Source organism: Podarcis muralis, chromosome 2, assembly GCF_964188315.1.
Source record: "Podarcis muralis chromosome 2, rPodMur119.hap1.1, whole genome shotgun sequence".
In the NCBI taxonomy this organism is placed as follows: Eukaryota; Metazoa; Chordata; class Lepidosauria; order Squamata; family Lacertidae; genus Podarcis; species Podarcis muralis.
This window is the reverse complement of record NC_135656.1, coordinates 114,550,626-114,569,759: the sequence shown is the minus strand read 5'-3', so window position 1 is coordinate 114,569,759 and position 19,134 is coordinate 114,550,626. Positions and strand designations below refer to the sequence as shown.

Genomic DNA, 19,134 nt, shown 5'->3' with positions numbered 1-19,134 from the left:
GTAGCTTTCTGCACAAAGGCAAAATTTCAATGACTTGCACCCCCCACTTTTTTCTCTGGCCCCTGCTGACATGTGCCCCCACCCCAGAAAGGAATGTGGCGCTCAGGGTGAAACAAGTTCTCTACCCCTGGAATGAATGAATGAATGAATATGCTCACTTGCTTGGGAGAAAACACACTGGGACTTCTTAGTGAGTAAACATGCATTGACTTGGGTTGTAAGCAACACATGTATTCTCCCCACCCTCTTCTCATTTTATATCATTTGATTTAGGCATCTGGCCAGGAGTGTGGTATTTGGGGGGGGGGTAGGGGCAGCAGCCCTAATTTTTACATCTAGTCATTTCATTGAAATCCAGCTCGCTTCTTCTGCAGAGATGCTCATGGGGTTAATTGCACAGAGCTCTGTTGCCTAGAGAGGACCAGGGAATGTGTGTGCATTGCATGTATGTGTGTGAAAAGGAGAGAGAATGAGTTTTTTAAAAGATGAAGCTACTTTCCTGCACAGCTGCACAGAGAGCTAAAAAGAAAAAAAGCAACCAACCCCCTTCCTGTCCTGCTGTTATTTCCTTCCTGGTTATTAAAATAATAATAAACTTCCCCTTATAGGAGCATATGCTATCCTTGGTGCTACTGGAGGATTGTAAATACAGTACTCTCAGAAGGTGCAATGCAAAAGCTACAAGGAGCAGGTGAGTTTAAGCAGGGAAGTGGATTCAGGGGAAGGAGAGAGAAAAGCAGGAGGAGCAGGCATCTGTGTGTGTCAGAAGGAAAGGAGGGTTCTTGCAGATGAACACTGAGCCTGCTTTTGCAGAGAGGTTAGATAATGTTGGCTATTTGTTGAGCATTCCCTCTGATTATTTTTTTTGCAGGAAACTTAGATGTCTGCATACACTCTACATATTTATAGCACATTTCTCCCACCTGCCCTAAAGAATCTCAGGAACTGTAGTTTGTTAAGGATGCTGGGGATTGTAGCTCTGTGAGGGGTAAATTACAATTCCTGAGACTGAATTCATGGTGTGTCCATCGGTTATCCCACACTTTCCAATACATTTCAACCATCACTTTCCTGACCGCAAAAGTCTGATTTTTAGGGTTTGTTTGCTGCACTATGGCAGCATCCAGGCTGTCGCTATTTTCAGGTAGGATTCAATCACATACCTCAAATTCAGCTTGTGCAATTACAGTTGATATCAATGAATGAATACAAATCATTTACCTTTCAAGCTCCTTTCCTCTGGTCACCTCCAGATTATCTCTGTGCTGAGTAACTCAGGGTGAACTTAGCTGAAAAGACTGCCTGCCTCTGCATAGGCCCGTAAGATCACTTAGATCATGCTGGGGAATTCTATAAGGTCGCTTTAGATGTCTTGTAGAGACCTATCCTTTTGCCAAAGTTTTCCTTGACCCATAAGATCAAACATGTCCACACCGTACCTTGGAGGCAGCTAGAACTCCTCCAAAGAATTATGGGAACTGGAGTTTGTTGAAGGTGTTGGGAATTGTAGCTCTGTGAAGGGTAAACTGCAGCTCCCATAATTCTTTGGCAGAAGCTATGCATGGTATGGATCTGCACATTCCTGTTTTTAATTTGTTTTGGTATGGAATTGTTTATTTATATAACACTTGTCAGGGGCTCAGGAGCAGAGGCACAGGGGAGAGAGGAAATGGAGAGCGAAGGGGAAGAATCTGAGGGCAGCGGAGGGGAGAATGACAGTGACCCGAGAGATTCCATGAGCCTCTCCAGTGAATCAGAAGATTCCCAGAAGGGGGCGCCGATGGTCAGGGCAAGGGGGGTCCCAGGGGGGATGCGCCAGAAGCAAGGGGCCAGCGGGGACTCCCAAAGCAGCAGCTGGAGATCAGGACCAGCTTCCCCACCAGAGCGTAGTGGGGGGGGGGGGGGAGAGTCCCATGTGTCAGGGCCAGCGTCTCCTCCAGCAGGGAGGGAAGAGGAGTCAGGGCTGACCACGCCATTATCGGAGAGTGGGGGAACGGAGGGGAGGTCAGACCCAGCTAGCCTCCCCGAAGGGGGAAGCAGTGACAGGAGCAGTGTAACGGTCAGGAGGAAGGTGGCAGGCTGGGCGCGCGCGCCAAGTTCAAATGTACAGGCGCGCGGGACAGCAGAAAACCCTGATTGGGAACCAGGTCCTAAAGCCCGCCGGAGGCAGGGGGAAGACTCAGGGGACTCAGCGTCAGAAGAGTCTAGGAAGGGCAAGACCCCAGCGGACAGGCGGACCCAGAGGAGGAAAGAGCAGAGGAAGAGGTGGAGCAAGGCTAGAGTCTTAAACTGGTGTCTGGGGGGAGGAGACTCAGACGGAGCTTCGGCGGTCTAGAGTTTGAGACGTAGAGCTGTGCGCCGCGGATGTAAAAGCTAAACTGAGCTTCAATAGAGACTGTTTTATATAACAATGAACTGGCGTCGGTCCTTTGTGAGCTAGGACCTAGGGCAGCTCTGACAACACTTTTTAGCCTAAAGGCACCCGAAGTCGTGAAGAAGATTAGTACGTATCAGTATAAAAGAAAATGCACAGTAAAAGTACAGTTCATAAAATGCACCGCTCAAAGCAATATTAACAGGATCTTCAACGGCCAACATCATGGGGTGGGAGGATGTTCCACTTAGAGCAGGTCGAAACAAAGTCCTCCATTTTAGAAGCAGAGTTTTAACCTGTGTTGATACATAGAATCATTGAATTGTAGAGTTGGAAGGGACCCTGAGGATCATCTAGTCCAACCCCCTGCAATGCAGGAATATGCAGCTGTCCCATACTGGGATCAAACATGCAACCTTGGCATTATCATCAGCACCATGCTCTCACCAACCAAGCTACCCAGTATTACTGGTTTTATGTTGTTTAATTTTTTAAAAATGTTGTTTATATTGTTTAAGGGTTTTAAAATCTTTAATCAGTTTATAAAATTTTTACATAAATAAAATCCCCTTTTTTCCAAATCATGTGATAAAAAGATTGACTTTTCTTCTCTTCCTCCAAGAAGCAAAGCTAGGAACAAAAATGGAAAAGCAGGAAGCTTCAAGAGGACCTGAGCCTGGGAACAAACCAGAAGGCAGAGGAAGAGATCCTTGTCTTGTCCAAGCTGAGACCACCCATGAGCTCCTGACTGGGGTGGCCCCCCAACAAATCAAACAAGAGCCGGAAGAAGGCCGAGAATGGCGCTGGGCCCAGTGGCAGGAGTTCTTGAAGACAGCCAAATCCCCTCACTCAGAGTGGCGGCACCTGCAGCTGCCCAGTCCCACCTTGGAGGAGAACTCAAAGTCTTCTCAGGCTCCCTTGAAGGGGACATCCAATGCCATCCTGCGGCCTATAGGGGAGTGGCTGACTCAGACCCTGCCTGACCTCCTTGGAGAGGTGGATCCTATTCAACTCAGTACATAACAAGAGGCCCAGCAGGCGTGTCAGAGCCTAGACTCCCCTCCGACGGTGAAGGATGAGGAGGCTCTGGAGGGGGACGCAGCCAGGATGGAGATGCGGCGACAACACTTCAGGCAGCTGTCCTACCATGAGGCCAAGGGCCCCCGGGAGATCTGCAGGAAGCTCCGGGAGCTTTGCTGCCAGTGGCTGACTCCCGAGAAACACACCAAGGAGCAGATCTTAGATCTGCTGATCCTGGAGCAGTTCTTGACCATTATGCCTCGGGAGATGCAGAACTGGGTGAGGGAAAGGGGCCCAGAGACATGTGCTGAGGCGGCGGTCCTGGCCGAGGATTTCCTCTTGATACTCCATGAGTCGGAGAGACGGGAAGTAAAGGTATGAGGCGTATGAGGTGCTTTAGTCACTTTGAGGTGCCAATTGGAGTGGTGGCTGGTTTATTTGGGCAACTGGGCCTCACCAAGCTTGGTCTGTCCTCAGCCAGATCCCAGATCCCTGGATCTGTCCAATGGGGAATCGAGTCCAGCATCCAACTAGATGGGAAGCTTTCACTGCTTGCCTAAAGTCTAGAAATGTATGCATGTTGTTGACTTCTTCTCCCTTTCCTCCACTCCAGGTTCCAGGGCTCTTGGAAGAGACCATTATTAATGCCTCCAAGTCATAGCAAGATTTACCAGACTCTGCACAGATGCAACTGTCCATGGAAGTCACACCGCTGGGTAAGGATTGGTGTGCGCAAAACGGTCAGCTGCTGGAGCCCCTTTTCCACTGGTAGAAGAACGTAGGAAGCTGTCTTAACCTGAACCAGACCCGCTGGCCAGTTTGGCTCAGTATTACCCACATTGACTGGCAGCAGCTCTGCAGGATTGCAGACAGGAGTGTTTCCCCAGCCTTTCCCAGGGATGCTGAGATGAAATCTAGCACTTTCTTCAAGCAAGGCAGATGCTCTGCCACTGAACAATGGCCCCTTCCCAAATGATGATCATGATTAATTTATACCCCGCCCATCTGGCTGGGTTTCCCCAGCCAGTCGGGGCTGCTTCCAGCACAGTAAAAACTTCCTGATACAAGGCTGCCTTCAGATGTCTTCTAAAAGTTGTGCAATTCTTTATCTCCTTGAGATCTGATGTGAGGGCATTCCACAGGAAGGCCCTCTGCTTGGTTCCCTGTAACTTCACTTCTCACACTGAGGGAACTACCAGAAGGCCCTCGGAGCTGGACCTCAATGTCTGGGCTGAATGATAGGGGTGGAGACGCTCCTTCAGGTCTTTGCAGAAGCTCTGTCTCATGCCCACAGATAATGATTCTCTGCTTATTCCTAGGAGTCCAAGACCCAGTGCTGGAGAACGAAGAGGAGCCCTTTCATGTGAAAAGTCCCGAGCCTGGAGATGTGGGATCCAGCGGGATATCCTTAGAAAGAGCCAAAGATAACGTCTTCCAGGCTCCCAAGTTGGAAAAGATCCCTGGAAACAAGGGGGGACCAGAAAGGCACCAGGAAAGCTTTCTGTGGAAGATAGCACAGCAGGCCTTCCTCTGCGAAGGAAGTGGCCAGACTTTCCACGAAAACGTCGTCTGTGACAGGACGTGCCCACGAAACAGCATCGCCAGCACCGACTACGAGAAGAGCCTCTGCCAGAGCTTGGACCTCCTCAAGAACCAGAAGAAACGGCTGAGGAAGTTCAAATGCTCCTACTGCGGGGCCACGTCCAACATTCGAGCAAACATTGTTGCTCACGAGAGAATCCACACCGGCGAGAAGCCCTACGGCTGCTTAACATGCGGCAAGAGCTTCAGCCGGAAGTCGACCCTCGTGCGGCACAAGAGGACCCACACGGGGGAGAAGCCGTACGAGTGCTCGGCGTGCGGGAAGAGCTTCAGCATCCGGTGTAACCTTTTGCGGCACGAGCGGGTCCACACGGGAGAGAAACCCTATCACTGCAAATGCTGCGGCCAGAGCTTCAGTCGGAGGCTCTTGCTTGTGATTCACAAGAGAACCCATGCAGGAGAGAAACATGTATAGAAGCTTGGAGTGTTAGGGGAGAGATGTCACTCTTTCCCTTCCTCTTTCTTTCTCTCTCTCTCTCTTACATACACATACAGGACACCAAGTTGGCTACCCCTGAAATATCTCTTGCAATACCTAGAGCATCCACTGGGTGCCACTATTTCCCCTCTCACTGATAAACACAATTTCCACCAAGGGCTTTGTTTTCCTTTGCAACTTCTGGCAAGTATTAGTACAGTAATATTGTGAAATATGATATAAATTTCCTGTATATATTACATTTATAAATATGGAAATCGACTACATTTTCCAATGGGTGATGTGCTTCAAATGTGCAGTGTGTGTGCAGGCCTAGCCACAACGCACACTAGCTGACATTGTTCTTTCTTAGTCTAGCCTCCCTCACAGGGTCGTTGGGAGGATAAAATGGGGGGTGGGGGTGGAGAGAGAACAGTGTATGGCCTTTTTGGGTGGGCAGACTAAGAACTGAACAGATGAATAATACTAGTTCACATGGGCAAGTCAAACCACAGAATATATTGAAATCTGAACATCGTTATTGTTTCTTTCCTGTGTGGACTTTCTGATGTTCACAAAGACTAGTGTGCACCTTCCATCATATTCAGAGCGCTCAAATGATTTCTCGCCTCCGTTTGTTCTCCTCTGTACAAGTTCCCCCAAAGTTTAAGCATTTTACTCTTCTTATTTACAGGAGGCTTTTGTCAAGGAAAGGGGATGCGGGTGGCACTGTAGGTTAAAACACAGAGCCTAGGACTTGCCGATCAGAAGGTTGGCAGTTCGAATCCCCACGACGGGGTGAGCTCCCATTGCTGGGTCCTTGCTCCTGCCAACCTAACAGTTCGAAAGCATGTCAGAGTGCAAGTAGATAAATAGGTACCGCTCTGGCGGGAAGGTAAACCCAGAAGCGGCTTAGTCATGCTGGCCACATGACCCGGAAGCTGTACGCCGGCTCCCTTGGCCAATAAAGTGAGATGAGCGCCGCAACCCCAGAGTCGGCCACGACTGGACCTAATGGTCAGGGATCCCTTTACCTTTACCTTTGTCAAGGAAATGCAAGCGTTTTTATTTTATAAAGAAGTTCCCTACTCCTAGGAGTTTATTTATTTTATTTTTTTATTGTGGGGGAACAGATGAATAGTAACAAGGGATGGTTGTGAACAAATGAAGTCACAAATATTTAAGCTGCATTGTTCCATAGCCTCTCTATTCTGCCGTTTCAGGCAGCGCAGAGCCTGCAGGCACTCTAGCCACAACGTCACTCCCAGGAGAGACGCCTGGCTTAGGCATGCTGCAGGCCCCGCAGTAAGCGCTGGCCCCCACAGTGTGGCACCCAGTGCCAGCCACGTTTCATTATGTTTGTTGACTGAACTGTGAGTTCAGTCGTGAGCCCATTTTTTTAAAAAAAATTAAAACTAATATTTTTGTCACTCCCCACAGGGATGACACCCAGGGCGGTCCGCCCCCTAAGAGTTGGAAAGAATCTCCTCCCCCAAGAAATATGCTTTTATTCATTTGAATGATGAAGTTCACAGAAATCTTTTCTACCATTGCTCTCAATAAGCCTGTCAATAAGGTGCACACTCTGGAAAATGAAGTACAAATGCTATCAACAAACATACAAAATACAAATTCAGTCAACTAAAAATAACCAGCATAAAGTAAGCTCCATAAGAAGCAACACAAGATGAATAACAACAAGAAAATCCACACTAAAATCCAGCAAGAAGAAACACAAAAAAATTCTAAGAATTAGGATGTATTAAACTAGTATGATTAAAAAGTCTAGGAGAACAAGGAAGTTCACCTGGGGGCAAAAATTTCTTCTTTGGGGAGCATCCCACAAATCGAGGGGGGGTTACCACAGAGCATAGCTGTCAACTCTTCCCTTTTCTTGCAAGGAATCCTATTCGGAATAACTGAATTTCCCTTAAAAGGGGGGGGGGGGAAACGTTGACAGCTATGTCACAGAGGTCTCAAAATGAATTGTAGGGAGTGTGGTTCCTTCAAGAAACTGCTTGACTGCAGTTCCCACCATGCTGCAGCCTGACCCCTGGCCAAGCTGGCTAGGGTTGATGAGGACAGGAGGCCAGAGACATCAGACATTTGTAAACTGCTTATTTTGCACAATCAATCAATGTATAAATTTAACAAATAATAATAATAAATTGGCTACTCATGATAAAGAGAACCTAGTTTACTGCCAAACATGAAGGCAGCAATCCTATGTGCAATTAGCTAGGAGGAAGTTATACTGAATTCAAGGAAGGTTAAGTGTGGACAGGAGAAACTGTGTTCACCGAATGGGCTGAGGATGGGGCCTTGTCTCTCTTCATTTCCTTCCTGTCTGAGGTCTAAAAAGCAAAGAGCAACCACAACATCGTCGGAGGAGGGATTATTTTGTAGTGATCAACTCCTGTAGTCTAATAATGTCTGCATCTAAATTGCTGGTGGCGGCCTTGCGGGCAGGTGGAGAGGGAAAAATTGAACCCAGGACTGACAGTGATGGAAGCTGAACCCCTTTAAAAAATAGATTTCAGGGTACTGTTAAGTGTAAATGGCCTCCTTAAGAACTAAATGATAGTGGGGAATGGAGTGAAAAAGCGAAACCCCTTTTTGCTATTTCTACCAATTGTGACTGAAGTGAACCCTCCCCCAACTGCTAATAAGTGTTTGCTTTATAGAGCAACCATTCCCGTCTGGAAAGAAACTCTGCCTCAGTGTGTGATGCAGTTGTCTCCTCAGGCAATTTTGAGGTGGGTTTTCTCTCCCCACAGATAGAAGAAAGGGAGGAGGGTCTCTCCAGAGAATGAGGCTCCTGAGAACGTGTAGAGAGGGGCTCCTGAATTGGCATTGAGAAAAGTCACTTCCCCTGCTTCATAATTCAGAAACACTTGGATCCTCTTGAGCTCCCGTCTCAGGAAGAGAAAAGGGACATCAGGGGGGTCAAAGGCCTTGTACTCTCCTCCCCACCTCCCCACAGCCCAGATCCCTTCCTCGGAACTTAAGTGAAAGGAGCCCTTTCTCCTCAGTGACTTCCTGGTGACCCCCACTGCCCATTCTCCTTCTCTTTCTACAATGACCTCCCAAAAATGCCTGCCTGCTGCAAATCCCTCCCTTCCCAGCACGGAAATAACTGTGTCGAATCTCTCGGGATTGTCGGGCAGGTCTTGACGTGGGGCTCCCAATCTCACGCTTTTGCGATCCTCGGAGAGGGCAAGAATACGATTAGCCGTGTCTGGATCAAGAGTGACATTTGCTGTTTTGAGGGAAGGTGAGGAAAAGGGAAGAGAGGCAGAATGAGCTGAGACAGAGACGGACATCCTGATGATGATGATGATAATAATAATAATAATAATAATAATAATAATAATAATAATAATAATAATATTTCTTATTTATATCCCGCCCTCCCCAGCCAAAGCCGGGCTCAGAGCGGCTAACAACAGTAAAAATAACACAGTTTACACAAAATCACAATCAATTAATTGAAATACATTCTAAAATCAATTCATTCTAAAAACAATTCAGAATCAATTAATGGCAACCATTGGGCTACAGTTCTGTGAGGATTGCCAAAGGAGGGGGTCAGACTGTGCCTTGGCCAAAGGCCTGGTGGAACAGCTCTGTCTTGCAGGCCCTGCGGAAAGATGTCAAGTCCCACAGCGCCCTAGTCTCTGGTGACAGAGCGTTCCACCAGATCGGGGCCACAGCCGAAAAAGCCCTGGCTTTGGTTAAGGCCAGCCTAATCTCCCTGAGGCCTGGGATCTCCAAGATGTTTTTATTTGAAGACCGTAAGTTTCTCTGTGGGGCATACCAGGAGAGGCGGTCCCGTAGGTACAAGGGTCCTAGGCCGTATAGGTCTTTAAAGGTTAAAACCAGCACCTTAAACCTGATCCTGTACTCCACCAGGATCCAGTGCAGCTGGTATAGCACCGGGTGAATGTGATCCTGCAGCGAGGACCCCTTAACGAGTTTTGCCGTGGTATTCTGCACCCGCTGGAGTTTCTAGGTCAGTCTCAAGGGGAGCCTGACGTTGAGTGAGTTACAAAAATCAAGTCTGGAGGTGACCATTGCGTGGATCACAGTGGCTAGGTCAGGGCGAGAGAGGTAAGGAGCCAACTGCTTAGCTTGGCGGAGATGAAAAAATGCCGCCTTTGTTATAGCTGCAATCTGCGCCTCCAATGGAAAGGGAGGTGTCGAAGATTGCACCCAAACTCTTAACGGACGGTGCTGGCACTAATTGCACCCCCGCAAGAGATGGGAGTTGCCCCCCCCAATCCCATATTGTCCCGATCCAGTCAAAGGACCTCTGATCCAAGACAGATGCCAGGAACCAGTTTCCCTCTCAAATCTATAAGACTTAAGCAAATATGAGGTGGGTTTTATTTCTCCACAGTCAAAGTGTGTGTGGTGGTGGTGGTGGGGGTCACACCAGAGAATGAAAATGCACAGATCAGCATTAAATAAAAACACCTTCCCTCCATAATTCAGAGTCACTCATATTCAGTTGGGCGTCCCATTCAGGGACAGCAGAGGACCACCAGGCAGGTTGGAGATCCTGTACTCACCTCCCGACTTCCCCACAGCCCAGATCCCTCCCTCAGGACTTGAGTCCTTTCCTGTCACAGACTTCCTGATGATCCCCACAGCCCATCCTTCCCCAAAATGTGTGGCTCCTGTGAATCCCTTACATTTCAGCGCAGAATGGAGAAGGTTGAGTCTCTCAGGATTGTTCAACAGGTCTTGACTTTTGTGTCCGCATTTCACATGTTTACGATCCTCGGAGGGATGAGCTGCTGCTTTCTGACCCATAGTGATGTTTGCTGTTGAAGGGCAGGGGGGCAATGAAGAAAAAGAGAAGAGAGGAAGAATCACCTGGTGTCGTGATCCAAGAAACACCCCAGGAAGCACATTCCCTCTCAAATCAACAGGATTTCCTGGCACTGCATTTAGAATTGGGGGAGCCATATTTTGCTTCCCGACTTTGCTCACAATAAAAACATTTCCTTTTGGATTTCAAATCAGGATTTTGTTCTTAGTATTCCACATATTCTGTCCTGGTAGTTTGGGACAAGAAGGAAAACTGTCTGGAAAACATTTACTCAGCTTTTCTGTATGAGAGAAGAGTGGAATATGCGAGTTTAGGGGTGGGGAGAATTCACCCACTTTTCACCATTTTGGATTTCTGTGAGGGGGCAAGCAGGTAAGTAGCGAACAGCCATAAAATCTTTATTTCCTCACTATGGTTAGAGGAGGGGACAGTAGCAGTTTAGACTCATTAGTTAATTCTGGCTCAAGTGGAGACAGAATTAGGGGTATCAATGTGGATCAATAATTATGAAAACAATAGTGAATTTTGACTTCATAATTTGCAACTGAGCTTTCTACAAGGTGACTTTTCTGTGTAAGAAATGTAGTGGTGTTTTGAACCTTATTGCATTTTGAATCTTATTACAGGATTAATGCTATATCTGTCAGGGCACTCCTTTTATTCTGTGCATTTTTTGTTTAATTAATTTATTTATTTCACAAAAAATTATGTACCACTTTAAAATACCTCAAACTGGTTTACGAAAAAGATAAAATAAAATTATCGCTAAAAAAGATTTCAACAGTAATTTAAAACATACAAAAAGTAAAAGCTACAGTTGTACATATGAATAATCTAAACATTGCTATAGTGCTACAAAGCTATTGATGGATCTAAAGTCTGCAGGACAGGCTGTTTAAGCCCCATGAAATACCACTCCCCAGCCTCTCCTGTGAATTTGGTATTTTACCTTTCCAAAGCTGCTGTCTGAGTAACTGGGCATCTGAAGAAGCAAAAAGATATGAAGCTTTAGCACGACAGTGTTGTACCTCAAATAAACCTTGTTACTAAAATATCATTTCATAACCATAGCATCTATTGTTTCTTTAATACTAAGTAGTAGAGCAAACAATTTTAAAAAAGAAAAAGGAAATCATATGAAGAATAGATTAAAAAAATTAAACTATCAAAATCAGAAAAGTCGAACCTGCAAGTCTAGAGGGGAAAAACATGTGAGGGACTATATTAAAAAAACACCTTAAAATCCTTCAGCATCCATCACTGAAGTTCGTTCCTGAATTAGCTGACTGTTGTGGAGGACTGAAGGATCATCAGAACAATGCCAATCTTTTAAAAGGGCACAGAGGACAACTGGATGCAGATTAACATCTGCTCCTATGAAACTGGTGAAAAAATAGCTGAAGTTGGAATGGTTAGACATCTGTATTCTTGGGGTTTATCCCTGTCTTAGGGGAATTGTTAAACACAGTGATATATCAAATCTGCGGAGGAAAAATTAGCAGAGCTCTCATGAAACTAGAGGTCCTGCCTTACCAAACCTTTGAAATTATTTCAGACTGTTAACAAACATTTAGGCAGAGGCTGTTATTATTCATGCCCTGACCCTCCGATCTTGCAAGATTTTGGGAACTCTTGAGGTATTATTTTTTAAAAATATTTTTATTAAATTTTCTGTTTTACAATTTCAGATAAACATTTTACATACTTAAGATATCAAGGAATTCCCTTCTTCTACTTCCATGGTTCAATTTACATATATCCCTGCATATTTTACAAAAACTATACCAATCAGTTTTCCATTATTACATCCATCAAAACTTATTTACACTGTTGAATTTATCTTAATGCTGCCAGAGTTTTCAGCTGTACACATTTATTTCCCATATATTCAATAAACGTTTCCCAATCTTCTCTAAACGTACTTTCTTCTTGTTCTCTTATTCTATATGTTAAGCCTGCAAGTTGTGCATATTCTGTCAACTTAAGTCGCCAATCTTATTTAGTTGAACTCTTGAGGTATTAAGATGGTTGCCTCCCTACATTTGGCAGCTGCAGGTGGAAATCTAAGGAGGAGATGGCTCAGGATGTTACTCCACTGCTGGGAGACAACAAGGCTCAGTCAGCAGTGGAGGAACTGGGTGATTGTTGATGCCCTTTTCAATGCACTTCCAGATGGCAAAACCCAAGCAGAGTTTGAGAACTTCCAAAAGGACCTCTCCAGATTGTGTTGATGGGCAAAAAAATGAAAGGAAGTTACTGTATAATTGTAAACCAATGAACAGCAGAATAGAAAATCCTGGCTTTACTATAGACCCTGGTGCCTTTATTTGTGGTGGCCAAGATACAGTACAGTCATACCTCGGGATAAATGTGCTTCAGAATAAGTATTTTTGGGTTGCGCTCCGCAGCGACCTGGAAGTAACAGAGAGCGTTACTTCCGGGTTTTGCCACTTGCGCAGACGGTCAAAATGACGTCACGCGCATGCGCGGAAGCGGCAAAATGTGACCCACACAGTTGTGTCTTACATTCTCTTCAGGATGTGAACGGGGCTCCGGAATGGATCCCGTTCGCATCCCGAGGTACCACTATACAGTCGTACTTTGGATCCCAAACACCCTGGTACTTGGACGTTTTGGCTCCCAAACACTGCAAACCCAGAAGTAAGTGTGTTTGTGAACATTCTTTGGAACCTGAACGTCTGATGGGGCTTCTGTGGCTTATGATTGACTGCAGGAGTTTCCTGCGCTTTGGTTTCCAAATGTTTTGGAAGTTGAATGGATTCCATTCAACTCCCGAGGCACCACTATATATCTCCCACCAGCACCCCTGTGCCCCATGAGTGACAATTAGTATTATTATTTATTAAATTTGTATACCGCCGTATACCCTTAGGTCTCATAGCTGTTCATAAGATAAAAACACAGTATAAAAACACAAAATCAAGAACAAAACAAAAACAACCCAATAATCCCAACACATTTCAAAAGGGCATTGGATGTCAATCAGCCAATGCATATGGGGCATTCTGGGGGAAGCTAGTGGCAGCAATGCCACCAAGATGGAAGAGATGATTGTGCTACCCTGTCTGTGGCCAAAACAGAATACAATGAGAGCTATGGACTAATATAATGCCTGGGGTAAAATCATCACAGCCATTCTTCTATACCTTTGAATTGCTTCACGACACCCTCCAGAAGTGGATTTATGTCACAAAATTCCAAGATCCTCCTCTTCAGCTCTTGAGGGAAAGCAGCTGAATTCTCCAATCTCTCTCTTTGCTCATACCTGGTGAAGAAAAACAACGGGGCACAGAGTGGAGGAGGTTTTGCACATCTCGCCATTCCAGTGTGTGATGGGATCCTTGACAAGAGTGTCAGCCGTGCCAGCCCTAAAATCCACAAGAGCGTCTAGGATTTCATCAGATTCACTAAATCTCTATGGCTGAAACATCTCCCCAATGTTTAAATGCTATCAGCTAGTAAATAGGTAAAGGTAAAGGGACCCCTGACCATTCGGTCCACTCGTGACCGACTCTGGGGTTGCGACGCTCATCTCACTTTATTGGCCAAGGGAGCCAGCGTACAGCTTCCAGGTCATGTGGCCAGCATGACTAAGCCTCTTCTGGCGAACCAGAGCAGCTCACGGAAACACCGTTTACCTTCCTGCCGGAGCGGTACCTATTTATCTACTTGCACTTTGACGTGTTTCGAACTGCTAGGTTGGCAGGAGCAGAAACCGAGCAATGGGAGCTCACCCCGTTGCGGGGATTTGAACCGCCAACCTTCTAACTGGCAAGTTCTAGGCTCTGTGGTTTAACCCATAGCGCCACCCGCGTCCCCAACTAGTAGATACCTACATTAAAAACCTGCCAGGCACAATTCGCACCCAAACTCTCAACAAGGATGAAATATCTCAACGTTTTTTCTTTCCCACCCCTAGAGGGGCACAATTTCAACACTGTATGTTGTGGCATCCCACAGTCTCTCCCCCAGGAGCCCCTTAAAGACCAGTTTCCATCTACTTTCCTCTTGGGACCTTCCTTTCCACACAGTGATGCTAATGAAAATGAGCAGGATCCACTTACCTCTGCAAAGTCCTTCGCACATCCTAGAAGGGAAAAGAGAATGGAATTCACTGTCTACCACAGGCCGCTCTACGAAGACCCTCTTCATATCCTGGAATGGATGCCCTCTGGCCCATTCTATCAATTTTATTTTTCCAATTTTAAGTTCCAAAATTCAAGCCCTGCTCTGTGTCCCATCGGACGACAGTCCATGCTGCCCAACTTCTCTATCCCTCTCTTTCTTTGGTCAATGTTACTGAGCTCCGTTTTAGGCAATTCTACATGCATGGTGAAGGTGATTACCCCAGAAACTGTGGTGTGGAATAGAAGAAAAGTTTGGTCAAGACTCATGACTAAAATAGGCCCAAATGCCAGTACAGAACTGAGAGGAAAGGATAAATCAGAAAATTTTGGGTGTGAATTTAGATCAGAGAGAGAGAGAGACAGACAGACTTCTCCTTAACTTTATTTTTCTTTAGCTCTAAGGTAGCCAGAGAACAGCCTCTGGGAAGATCAACACAGGGCACAAAGGCAGCACTGCCAGGCTGGAAGGAGTTAGCAGGCAAATCCTCAGCAAAAGGCAGAAAACAGCATCTGTTTCCATCAACAGAAAATTAGGTTCTCTAGTCTGCAGTAATGTGAGCAAACCATCCCAGTTCTCTTGGATGCTCCTGTACACAAGAGACTTGATTAGAGACACTATAAACTGAGCCCCTTTACGGATGAAGGAGGAAGATAAAGGTTTGCAGGGAACCTTGCCCTGATGTGGAGCTATTTACTGTTTCTGCCACAGTCTTACCTGCAGGAGTTGAATCGCTGGCTTCTCACTTTTCTCCTTCATCTCCTTGATGATATTTTCAAGAGAGGAGAGTTTTCCGGAGAGTCTGGCCAGGTGCTCATCCCTTTTCCTTGCAATGTCCTTCTCCGCCTCTTCAATCTGATTCAGTAGTTGTTTTTCTTGCTCTTCCAGAAACTGGTGCAGTTGTCTGAACTTCTCCACAGTCTTCAGCCTCTCCTTTTCTGTTAATTTCTGCAAGAAGCAGATAGAAAGAGGAAAAGAGGAGGCAGAAATAAGAACTTGGTCAGCTTCTACAACATTAGGAGAGTTATGAGATTTCCACAGGAAGGGCATATCTGACTGTTTCTAGGCATGAAATCAACATCCACCATAATCAGAGATAAAAAAATGTTCAGCCAGTCCCCATGGACACAAAACGCTCTTTCCTTAGTTTAGACTGGCAACTTTCATTTCATAGAAATGGCAGAGGCTAACATGTTTATTTTAAAGTCACAGGGCTGCTGATTCCCTGCTTTATAAGGCATTTCTTCATGAAAATAATATAGAAAATGAATTATATTAGGGGAAATTGCTTTGCCAAAATAAGTATAGAACACACATGGAAATTCACACTAAAATACTGGTGAATTTTATTTAGGATTTTTTTAAAAAACAACAACAACATGCAAACTGATGTGGAAATTGTGTAGAACTGAACTGAAGTTTGGAAGAATGAGAAATGGAGAGAAGCTTAAATGGACAGATTTTCCAATCCCTCCTCAGCCATGACTTGGATACTTCTTCCCATCCTATTAAATTAATAGAGACACTTACAAGGAGGTCTTGGCTTTTCTCCTCCACATCTGCTTGGTATGCCAGAATAGCTTCTCTCTCTTTCCTCAGATTCTTCAGGTGGCTACGGATCAAGCCCTAAAGGGAAAACAAAACCTCAGGTTTGAATGAGACAGACACAGACAGACAGACAGACAGACAGACACACACACACACACACACACACACACACACACACACACACACAGAGGAGTTGAATATCCTGCCTATTTCTAGTGGCCAGTGGTCCTGATATTAGCCTTTTTATGTAGCAATTGCTCTGACGTTCTAATCCTTGATATCTGATACCTAGCTTCTAGTTTTTGAAATCTGCCCTGGCCTTTCTGGGCTTTTATCATCTTGGATCTGAATTGGGAGGTGGGGGAGGCAGTTGTCATGCAATTTACATAACAAACATCAGTCATGTAAATAGTATTCATGCAACTGGTGTTCAGAAGCATTATAGCCTCAATGAATCACAGTTATCCCCCCCCAGCCCCAATCAAGATCCACCTTGATTTCCTACCTTGTACTCCTCAGAAGCCTCCTCCAGGGGGATCACTTTGTGCCGTTCATGCTCCCTGGATCTGTCACACACCACACAAATGGGGGTTTCGTGGTCTTTGCAGAAGAGCTTCAGAAGCTCCTTGTGTTTTTCGCAGACTCTCTCCTTCTCCCCGCGAAGACTGAGCTTCTTGGTTATTTCCACAAAGTTAGCCAGCTGCCGATTGGGGATGAGATTCTTTGGCCGGACTGTTTGTCTGCAGTGAGGGCAGGAAGCTCGTGTGGCTCCCCCTCCCCAGCACTGGATCAGGCAGGATCGGCAGAAATTGTGCCCACACTCTGCGATGGTCACTGGATCCTTGAAATACTCCAGGCAGATGGAGCAAGTGGCTTCATCGCAGAGATCCTTCACGGGGCTCTCAGCAGCAGCAGCCATGGCGGAGAGACGGAGTTTAGTTTCACTTTCTCAGTTTTCGCTCACTGGGCGTTTCCTTCCTGGAAATCACTCAGATTCTCAGTGCTCACATGATTTGTGTGTGCGTGCAAGCTGACAACCCTATGCAGTTGCTTAAAAGTTTCCAGAGTATTGTTTCAATTATTATATTGTTTTTAATGCTCTTATATTGTTGCATACTACTGTGATAGGAATTTTATGGTCTTAGATATATGGCGGGACGCGGGTGGCGCTGTGGGTAAAAGCCTCAGCTTCTAGGGCTTGCCGATCGAAAGGTTGGCGGTTCGAATCCCCGTGGTGGGGTGCGCTCCCGTTGCTCGGTCCCAGCGCCTGCCAACCTAGCAGTTCGAAAGCACCCCCGGGTGCAAGTAGATAAATAGGGACCGCTTACTAGCGGGAAGGTAAACGGCGTTTCCGTGTGCGGCTCTGGCTCGCCAGAGCAGCGATGTCACGCTGGCCACGTGACCCGGAAGTGTCTCCGGACAGCGCTGGCCCCCGGCCTATAGAGTGAGATGGGCGCACCAACCCCAGAGTCTGTCAAGACTGGCCCGTACGGGCAGGGGTACCTTTACCTTTACCTTTTAGATATATGGCAACTACCAGGATGTTTTATGAGAGGGCAATGTGAGAATACTCTCAGAAATTAATAAAATTAACAAAGTCATTGACGTCATGGAGCAACAGAGGCTGCTTCAAGAAAATCCATGTGCCCAAGGGAAGAGGTGTGTAGAAGAGGATGGCTGTCGTTTTTAATTTTTACAATTAGCAACCATCCCTATTTGAAAATGTAAACAAGTGAAAATGCCTTCTGGCGGTTGCCTCACAGCGAGAAGTGAGGTTACAGAGAAGCAGGCAGAAGGCCTTCTTGGTAGCAGCGCCCGCCCTGTGGAACGCCCTCCCTTCAGATGTCAAGGAGATAAAGAAATATCTGACTTTTAGAAGAAATCTTAAGGCAACCCTGTTTAGGGAAGTTTTTAATGCTTGATGTTTTATCTTGTTTTGAGTGTTTTGTTGAGAGCCGCCCAGAGTGGATGGGGAAACCCAGCCAGATGAGTGGGGTACAAAATTATAAATAATAATAATAATAATAATAGCTGGATTAAGGTAAATTCAACAGTATAAAGTAAAATGAGGTAATATAGAAAGGTTGTAATGGAATATGTCATAATAATGGGAAAATTAAAAGAACCATGGGAGGAGGAGAAGGGAAGTCAATGGGAAGTCAATAATAATGGTGGATATGTAACTGAAAATTTCAATAAAAATTATCATAAAAAAGAAGAGGGTGGTTGTTGCTGTTGGTAAAAGTCAAATGCTCCTGATATTCTCTGTCATGAAGCTGAGGATGACCTTGAAGTTACATATTGCATCTAGGATATGGTCAGTAACTTCTGGTCCCTAGGGGACTGAGTGGGGCAGACATCGTGAGTTTGCTCCTAGAGTGACAACAGTGGCCAGTCTAGATAGGAATCAAGGCATCAGTTTCTCCAGAGAAAGTCACTTTCTCTTTTTGTGTGGGAGTACAAAAGTTTTCTCCTAGTGGCACCTGAATAGCTGCACCTGAGCTTGGTGGTATTTTGCTTTGTGAACATAAGTATCTTCTGCCATAGAGCCACTATTCTCAAAGCCTGAGCCAGTATTTCCACATAAATAGTGCTCTTAAAAACAAAATACATTTTTAAAGGATCCTTTTGAAGCAGAACAAAGTTTATGTTTTGTTTTGAATAGCACAGAGATGGAGCCCAATTTTTGATTCTCATTTAGGTCAGATTCACAATTTATGTTTGCATTGCTGCTATGTTGAAAGCATATTTTGCACACATACAGATATGAAAGGATTGTGTTAGCAAGTGTCAAAAAAACTCCTACCTTGTATTCCTGGGCAGCCTCTTCCTTGATGACCACAGTGTGTGATTTGTGTTCTGGGCATCGCTCACAAACCAAACACACCAATTCTTCATCTTCTTTGCAGAACAGGTGGAGATTTTCTTTGTGCTTCTCGAATAGTTCCTTTCCCTGGAGTTCAATTCTTTCTACTACATTTGCCAGCTGCCAATTGGGGCAGAAATTCCTGTTCCGGATCTTGTCCATGCAGACGGGACAGTTGCAGTCCCCCATGTCAATTTCATCCCGTACCTCACAGTGCTTGGTGATGCAGCCTCGGCAGAAGTTGTGGCCACAGTTCAAGGTCACAGGGTCTGTCAGGAGGTCCTTGCAGATGGGGCACAAGACTTCCTCTTTTATGTTCATGGATG

At 45.7% G+C, this 19,134-nt stretch overlaps 4 protein-coding genes across 5 annotated transcripts in view; 3 read left to right on the top strand and 1 right to left on the bottom strand.

Moving 5' to 3' along the window:
- LOC114592429 (tripartite motif-containing protein 10-like) overlaps positions 1 to 19,134 on the top strand; it is a 647,260-nt gene that overhangs the window by 539,405 nt on the left and 88,721 nt on the right. The gene's annotated exons all lie outside the window — the stretch shown is intronic.
- LOC114592259 (uncharacterized) lies at positions 358 to 4,826 on the top strand. Of its 2 annotated transcripts, none has more exons than XM_077922740.1 (5): positions 358 to 691; positions 3,000 to 3,370; positions 3,404 to 3,769; positions 4,008 to 4,110; positions 4,714 to 4,826. In XM_077922740.1, the coding sequence occupies exons 1-4, from the start codon at positions 670 to 672 to the stop codon at positions 4,053 to 4,055; spliced, it is 807 nt and encodes a 268-aa protein (XP_077778866.1). In that variant the 5' UTR covers positions 358 to 669; the 3' UTR covers positions 4,056 to 4,110; positions 4,714 to 4,826. The 2 variants fall into 2 exon arrangements, with proteins under 2 accessions (XP_077778866.1, XP_077778865.1); XM_077922739.1 differs by having other exon boundaries at positions 2,997 to 3,370.
- LOC144327061 (uncharacterized) lies at positions 4,092 to 5,591 on the top strand. The gene is made up of 2 exons (XM_077925264.1): positions 4,092 to 4,110; positions 4,714 to 5,591. Exons 1-2 carry the CDS (start codon positions 4,092 to 4,094, stop codon positions 5,409 to 5,411), a joined length of 717 nt encoding a protein of 238 aa, XP_077781390.1. The 3' UTR covers positions 5,412 to 5,591.
- LOC114592260 (E3 ubiquitin-protein ligase TRIM11-like) lies at positions 6,513 to 16,895 on the bottom strand. The gene is made up of 8 exons (XM_077923076.1): positions 16,448 to 16,895; positions 15,925 to 16,020; positions 15,112 to 15,342; positions 14,334 to 14,356; positions 13,416 to 13,534; positions 11,198 to 11,230; positions 10,109 to 10,240; positions 6,513 to 8,673 (listed from the first exon to the last, which is right to left on the bottom strand). The coding sequence occupies exons 1-8, from the start codon at positions 16,859 to 16,861 to the stop codon at positions 8,156 to 8,158; spliced, it is 1,566 nt and encodes a 521-aa protein (XP_077779202.1). The 5' UTR covers positions 16,862 to 16,895; the 3' UTR covers positions 6,513 to 8,155.